This window comes from Fukomys damarensis, unplaced genomic scaffold (assembly GCF_012274545.1).
Source record: "Fukomys damarensis isolate Sample0158 unplaced genomic scaffold, DMR_v1.0_HiC HiC_scaffold_5, whole genome shotgun sequence".
In the NCBI taxonomy this organism is placed as follows: Eukaryota; Metazoa; Chordata; class Mammalia; order Rodentia; family Bathyergidae; genus Fukomys; species Fukomys damarensis.
The window spans coordinates 14,109,134-14,117,559 of NW_022900917.1; the positions used below are offsets into that span (position 1 = coordinate 14,109,134).

General features: G+C 34.8%; 1 protein-coding gene across 1 annotated transcript in view; it reads right to left on the reverse strand.

Moving 5' to 3' along the window:
* Pkhd1l1 (PKHD1 like 1) overlaps positions 1 to 8,426 on the reverse strand; it is a 147,120-nt gene that overhangs the window by 40,372 nt on the left and 98,322 nt on the right. The window contains exons 51-54 of the mRNA XM_010619537.3: positions 3,452 to 3,603; positions 2,582 to 2,741; positions 1,863 to 2,034; positions 115 to 203 (exon numbers count right to left, since the gene is read on the reverse strand). Of these exons, the coding sequence (XP_010617839.1) occupies positions 115 to 203; positions 1,863 to 2,034; positions 2,582 to 2,741; positions 3,452 to 3,603 (573 nt within the window). The remainder of the gene's footprint in view (positions 1 to 114; positions 204 to 1,862; positions 2,035 to 2,581; positions 2,742 to 3,451; positions 3,604 to 8,426) is intronic.

An 8,426-nucleotide genomic window follows, 5' to 3' on the forward strand; every position in this document is an offset into this window, starting at 1 on the left:
CCCCAAGGTGTGCCGAATAGGAGCGGAAACCAAACAACTGAGGCAGCCATCCTGCCACAGCATTAAGTTTACACAAACAACAAACATCGAAGCCATTTATATTCATACATTTACCTTCAGGAATAACCACGTGTCCTCCAGGGTGAGGTACAGTGTAATTATTTTCTTGAGATGATTGCCAAAAAGAATGATTTGACCAGAAACTGACAAAAGAAGAAAAAATATTTCCATTAACTATTACCTCTGCATATGTAATGAGAATCTTTTTAGGACGTAGCATTATAGAAGGCGCTTCGGGAATGATAGAATGTGAATTGCATAGTTGATAATTTCACTAAAGGGACAAGCCAATATGCATAATTAGTAAAATACTCTCCAAATGCAAATCACATACATGTATAGTTTTTTGTTTTTTCCTGCTATAGAGAATTTCCTTCTGCAGGTCTGCATCCAGAATGAGGGCTGTGTTCAATTTCAATAAATATGGAAAGTGAATTGGAAGAGAGACAGCCTCACCCCTTCTCATCACTATGCCTTTTAGGAACTAACTTTTAATGAAAATTACTGTAAAGGATTAATTATTAAGGACTTTTTTGGCTAACAACATTCTATTACAAGAACTAACACAACAGGTTTTTAAAGGAGGCCAGCAGTCAAAGAGTTATTTGGACTTACAATTATACACAATTGTTTTCAGAAACAATTGCAATGATTTTTTGTTCAGATGCTGGGGATTGAACCTAGAGCTAACACTAAGCTACATTTCTAGCCTCTTTTTGAAGATCATATTTTGAGAGAGGATCTCACTAAGTCACGCACGTGGGCCAGCTTCAAACTTGGAAACTTCATACTTCAGCTTCTCAGGCAGCTGAGATTATTGGTGTGCACCACAGTGCATCACAAAGTAAAGACTTTTTAGAGGGTTTCACCTATGTAACTAAGTGACTAGCATCATACACATCCAATGATACATTCTATCTACTTTCTCTCAGATGTTTTCTTAATGGTTCTTTCTTCTCAGCCCCCTTAGCACCACCATGATCACCATGCATGTTATGCATTTTTCTTATTTCCCATTGTTATGATCACTAGGGCCCAATCCCTCTTAAACTAGGCATTTGGGTTGTGCAGCTGGAGCTTCATATTCTAATCCTAAGGTATCAGCTCTGGAGCAAAATTCTATTTGTTTTTGCTGATAGCTATCTGACTAATAAAAATGAACCAGTCCAATTATAGCCATTTTCAATAAGGAAAGTTCGTGCTGTGGGAAGGAGGAACTATACCTTGATACACATAAACTCATTGTCACACACTTTTATAACAGCCTGGTCCACATCAGTCTACATTTGTTATGCTAGTTGTAATAAATGTTAATTATGGAAATTACATCTCCCTGACTGTATAAGGGTATTGGAGTCAATAACCTTGATGACCCCCATCTCTTACAAAGCTCTCCAGTGTCTTCTGAAACATTTTCTTACTTTAATTCACTGTCTTTCATAATACACACTCCAACGAGTTGCAAAAGTGGTCTTCTCGAATTGTAATTTAGAGTACGTGACTTCACTGAAAGCTTTTTCTTATTTCTAACTACCATTCCATGCTCTGAATGGTCTTACATCTACCTGTTTCCAACCTTATCTTCAGACTATTTTCCCTTGCTCACCAAGATCCAGGCAGGGAAAATTTCTCTCAGGTCCTAGGCATGAATTTAAGAAAATTAAATAAGTTGTGTTGTAAGATTTGACTATGATGGTTATTACAGAAAAAGTGATAACACTTGCTAAGAAAACACTGGGTTATGTCAAGAAAGACTATATCAAAAGTTTATCAAGGGTTCTAACTACAAAAGATCTACATACTTATAAGTGGCTGGCCGCTTCCTGGGAATTGGTTTTCTTGATGGGGGATGGACGGGAAAGCAGTCCTGGAGAATACAACAATAAGCTTGGAAATTAATAACAACATCTTTCACATCAGGATCCAGGGGCCCAGAAATGGACTGGCTCTGTTGAAGATCATTTCTTCCTGACACTGAAAGCAAAGCAAAGATGATGATCAAAGTTCTGAGATGTAAACAGTCATAACATTTTGGAAAATATGCTTTAGATAAAACTTGGCATAAGTCAAATATATGGACCAGGAATGGAGAAATTCCAACAAAATGTATGTTTCCTTACAAAGTATACATAGTCAAACTATCTTGACAAAAATGAATATTTTAGAATTTAACTGAAATCTATTCATATACATTTTTCTTTTCCCAAAATAATTAAATAATAAAATGAAAACAACATACATACCAGGTTACCCTGTACTCTTTTCTTTCCTTGTGTTAAGTAAAATTATGAAGACCAGGTGGTATAAGCATGTTGATGTTATTTCCAATAATAAACTGTAAGTTCTTAATTTAATTAAACTCAAGGCCTTTTCTCAGAAATTTCATCTCTACTCCTATCATTCAACAAATATTTATCATGTCCTACCAATACAGGTCTCTGCATAATGTATTAAACAATTTTTCCCATCGTTGTGAGAAAGCATAGGGCGAAATAGTCACTTCTGCCTGATAAATTCTTACCCAAGTAATATAGAGTACTAGTGTTTGTTTCAAGATGCCAGTCTCCATTCTTGCTGGTACTCCAGTTCAGTGGGTTTGAAGAACCATTCCTAGTATCAATTATACTAAACATATCAGGATTTTGAGTGAAGTTATGTGATACAATTACATAGTCTTCTTCCTATAAAAGTTTGGAGAAAAATGAGACTTGTATATATTAACGCTGTGCATAATATACATTTAATCTTAATGACATATAATTTAGTCACTATTTGTGATAGAGTTTTTGTTTTCAATTTATTTTGCATTTAAATGTTATTAACATTTTACAGTCTATGGCAATAATGCTAGCTCTAAGAGTAAGGTAATGAGAAGACCCCTCTCTTTTTTTCTGTTTACATACACACTCACATGCACACACATATATGTAAGTAGCCATGTATGTATGTATGTATTTAAAGAGAATATTCTATTTTTACAGTCTGAAAATACTTAAAACAGTACTAGACAGAGTTTGGGGGCTGTAGAAATATGTAGCAAATGCAGAAGAACACCCAGTGGAAAGAAAACACCCAATCAGGATACCGGTTACCATTAGAAGTGGAGACGAGGTAAACCACGAAGGATTTTCTCTCATCATGAACAACAAGTGTGAGTTATTTTTGTGGTAACCATAACAAGGACACAACATCGTATTCTGGGAACGTGGCAGAAAGTTTGCTTTCTTCTGACTGTCAAATGGGGTTTTTCTGGCTTACTTCTCAGGTTGGGAGCGGGCCACAGAAAGTACGCAGGGCCTTCTGGGCCTGACAATGGGTCTGAGGATGGAGGAAGTGTGGGCTGTAATGGACACGCAATCACCGTTATTAGATCCTACAGCTCCCCATTTACCTTAAATCCATAGAATGTTGATGTGTACGATATGTTGGTTATGTGACCTACATCCTTAAAGTACCAGTTAATGTGACTTGCATTTGGAATCAATGCCATCCATCCAGACATATGAGTCAGTCGTTTCTTCTGGAAGGGTACGATACTTGTGCCTGGAGAAGAGCATAAGATAAGCAAATGTTAGTAATCTCTACCTGCATGACATTCCTCCTTTTATAAACAGGTGAAATGATAAAATATTGGTTTAGTCTATGGAAGCCTCTTAAAAAGCATTTCATTACCTATATTTTAAAATGTCCTTATTTTAACTAAAAACCTCAGATGTTAAATATTACATTTAACTAGAACATAAAATGGTTCTTCACTTGGCATTTTGAATTGCCACGGAGATTTTACTCATTAGGAAAATTTACAATTAAAACATATGGTAATTACAACTTACAACTACTAAGACAAAAGATAAATATATTAATACAGTTCCTTAAATATCACTGACTTAAACTTAATTTTAGTTTCGTTCTTTAAGAATTTAATTCTTTAGAATCTTTGATTTGCAGAGTATATATAAACATGAGCTCTGATTCCTCTATGTTTTGGGCTAATCAAAATCTATATAACAATACTAATTTTTGGTAAGAATTACTTTTTTGGGCTTTAATGAAGTTTTGATTTAGTGCTCTGAAAGAATTAAGCAACAACTTGTCCTATTGCTTCTTAACACTGGCCATTAGGTATAAATTTTGTGAACAAAAAACTTGGAACATGACCTACATAAAATTGAGTCATGCCTTTGGCTTTTGGTTTCAGTATGAATTTGAAAAGGTCTCTAACAATATGAAGAAAAGGCTTTTAATAAATTGCCCCTAGTGTCTTGTTTTCCTTTGCTTTCTGTCTGTAATATGGGTTAGATTTTATGTAAAATTGTTAACTTTTTATTTTAAAATTTTAGGAGAATATTATTTTTAAAAATCCTTGTCATTCATTTCCTACTGAGAATTAAAACAAAAAAATTCTAGTATCCAGGGGAGACAGTTTTACTAGGATAATGAGTTACCATTAGTTTTCAAAGGTTCCTGAACACAGAGGCACTAAAACCTCTCAGTACCCAAATCACTGAAGTGTGGGAAGAATTATAACTGTTTGCATTTTCGTTCAGCTGATGTTCACTCCTCTCCTCCTCAGAGACAACGCAGATCTCCCTTCTCTGTTGATGTGGAGGGACTTCTTTTGCCCACGGGGACCTTAGCAGACTGGCCAAAGCAAAGGTTGAGAAAAGCTGCCCAGGGAGCTATGAGCCCTGTGCTCTTGCAGGAAGAGCTCGCTGGGTAGCTGCTCCCCTGGCCCACAGGTGGAGGGGCTGGGACTCAGTCCCTGAGGAGGAGGGAGGCTCAGTGGACGGTCACACTGAAGCACAGCCTGCTGCCGAGTCCAGCGTGGACACCAACGTGGCCCTCAGACTTGTGAGAGAAAGGAAATGACTGCAGGTTTAAGTTACTGCGCTGCAAGGCCATCAGTTGGGAAGCAATAGTGGACTTAGAAAAGAGCTGATTAGTGTTCTTCAGAACCTTAGAATTTGCTCCTACTTTGACAGAACCAAACCTCCTGAAATTTTCCAATGGATGCTATTTATTATACCTTAAGACTATATCTCTTGATAATTCTGTTTCACAAATAAAATAAGTTTTCATTTTTCTTAGTATTTGGGCTTTTCTTAATCAGTTTTAACTGCCTACAATTGGAGCACATTGGATTTAAGTATCTTGGGCTGAAATATAAACTCTTTGAAGTTGACTTAAAATATAATAACATTAAGACAAGTGTCTCAAATTAATTTGTCACCTGGTCTCTCTCTCTCTCTCTCTCTCTCTCTCTCTCTCTCTCTCTCTCCCTCTCTCTCTCTCTCTATATATATATATTTAAAGATGTGAGATATATGTTTATGTGATGTTATATTAAATCATATTTCTCATTGTTCTAATATACATTTTAAACTTTTCATTTACTTAGTTTACGTTTACAATCAAAATAATTAATAGTTTTGTTTTTCATTTTTTAAGTCAATAAATTTATTAGATTTTAATGGAAATAAAATAAAAATAGTCATTAACCTTGTTATGAAGTTGATTTTTTCATTTCATTTTAAGTAATAAAGTGCCTGGCACAATGATTTTTCTATGTTGCAATCTGGTCTAAATATTCCAACTAATTCCTTCTACTTCAGTAGTATTGAATCCCTACTACTTGCAACGTTTTTTGTTGAGTTTTGTGAATGTAAGAAAGATGTTAACGAATTTTTACCTCTAGATTTTCATAGCTTAGTAACTAAATAAAAGTATTAATTCTTGAATGGAATAGTCCAAAGAGGTCAGAGAGACTTTACAAGAAGGCTATAATCTCATAAATTCAGAAATACAAGACTCCTTGAATCTAAACACCAAAAATAAAAATTAATGATTAAAAACTTAACCCTAAAATCACCACCATCAGCATCATTAATAATACAAAGATAAACTAGAGACTCCATGTTTATATCTTTCTGTTTAAAAATTGATAAAGGCATATATCATCAAATATATGTTAGCAAATCTCCGAGTTCTCTGTAATTGTATATTTTAATTCATGTTTTGTAAAATGCTAACAATATTCAGTTTATTTACAGCTATCCTATAGAGAACTTCAATCACTAAATTTCTTATCATAAAAAGTATTTTATGACATAATAATAGGGAAATAATTTATTTATTAGATAAAATTACCTCAAATATTTTTGATATTTCAGTTACTTTTTTTGTTCAGTCTTCCAGTTTTTAATTGAAGGAAAAATTCATAATTACTCCATTTAAGTATAGTTTATTGTACCATAGTCTCTAAAAGCATAAGTAACACTGCATCACTCTGAAGGCTTCTATACCAGAGGAAAAATAATGACTTCTAGGTTTTATGCCATGAAGGGACTGAGAAGGTAGATGCAGTGATTTATTCAGCTAGTGGGTATATGATACTTCTGACTCATAGGAGGAACAAATCTTAGTATGAATATTTTAAAATTCAATCTAATAACTTATCACAATAGATGATGGAATTGTTGCTGCATACTTGGTTCCTCTGAAGATCAACTATTCCCAATCTTGTCTCGCTCCTTGGATTCTGGTTTCTGGTTGCATTTGAACGATGACAAACACAAAACAGGTAAGAGAGAGAAAAAGGTGGGAGTGAAGTCTCATTCCCCTAACTTTCTCCTGAGGGTGAGAGGGAGGGTTCTTGATGGGCTCCTGGATTTCCTAACTAATGGCACAGCTTCTGCGAGTCAGCCCACTTCAAGTAGCTGCCTCTATCGCTGGCCTCCTGTAAGTGTTCCTTCCTTTCACCTTTCCGGACTAGCAGTGGTGATGGAATCTTCCTCCCACTAGCACTTTAAATTGCTCTATGGTGCATTTCTCTCTGGATGCGGATGATGCCGGTTCAGGATCCCCACAATGACATTGACTTCTCAGATCACAGTAAGAAAAATGGATGCTCAAAGTGGCAAAAGTCTAACCATCAGACAGAAGCATATGGTTAATTAGCACAACAACTACTGGCCAGGGAAATAATCGGGGGTAATCTGTGATGATAGCTGACTGATCTGGGGATTCCTAAAATTGATATTTAAAAAACTATATATACAAAGAAGAATGACAGAGGTCTTGCGGGACAGGAATCTAACTCAAGTTACTCAACTGGAAATTCACCGCTTCTTACTTATTTCTCATATCCAGAACAATTCAAAGACAAGGCATAGGCCACAGATTGGAAGGAATCTGTGACAATTTTAAAGGCACCATGATAAAATTTGTTAGCCAGCTAGAGTGGGAGCTTCTGAAGGGGAGGTGACAGCACGAGTCTTTGCTTGGTCTCACAGACAGTCTAGTGGGGCCATGGGTCCACCTAATGGTCGTTTCTCCAGTTCCACGAAGTGTAGTGAGAATAGACAGAGCAGTGTATTTGAAACAAGAGCAGAACTTTGAATATGTATAAGACATTTCTTAATGAAAGAATCTAATAATATGAAGTAGAATAATAAAATTCCAGCATGTTCTGACGGATTTGACACCAGTAATTTTAGCAGTTATCATGTTATGGGGCAGTCATGTTACACATTTTCAAAATTGAATTAGTTTGCGTTGATTACATGACTTGTATTTTAAATTGCAAGTCTGTACCTTGTAAATATCACTACACAGGGGAAATCTGCAAATATTGATAGCATTTTAAAGTGACATTATGAAAGTATTTTCAATATATTAAAGAAGAACAGTAAATATTGAAACTATAAGCAAATAAAAAGTACACTTCGGTGGTGTTGATAAAGTTTCTATATTTATGTTTCTTTATTATGTGTTCAGGTTATACTTTAATTATCATGATATTGTTTATTGTTGTCAAGAAGCTATATCATTTATATTTACCCAGAAAATGTAGAAAATAATATTTGATAATGATATAATAATTTTGCTTAGCAGATCTTTGATTTGTCAGTGCTTTTTCTACTTTGCAGAATCTACAGTCTATCAGAACAGTGAGTAGATTCATTGCAGACATATATTTTAACTAATACAGATGGCCCATGACTTCTGATGGTTTGATTTAACAATTTTTAGAGTTCACAATGGTTCATAATAGTAACTTATTATTCAATTAATTATGTGAGATATCAAAACGTTTATTATAAATAGGCTTTGTGTTAGATGATGTTGCCCAGATAGAAGCTAATATGTGTATCCTGAGCATGATTTAGGGGTTGGACTAAGCTATCATGTTTAATATAGGAGGTGAATTAAATGCATTTTCAACTTACAGTATTTTCAACTTGTGATAAGTTTATTAAGGCAACACCCCTACTGTAAACCAAAGAGCATTGTTAATTCCTAGATAGATGGACAAATACATGGATCAAGTGATAAAGATATATATATATATATATATATATATATGA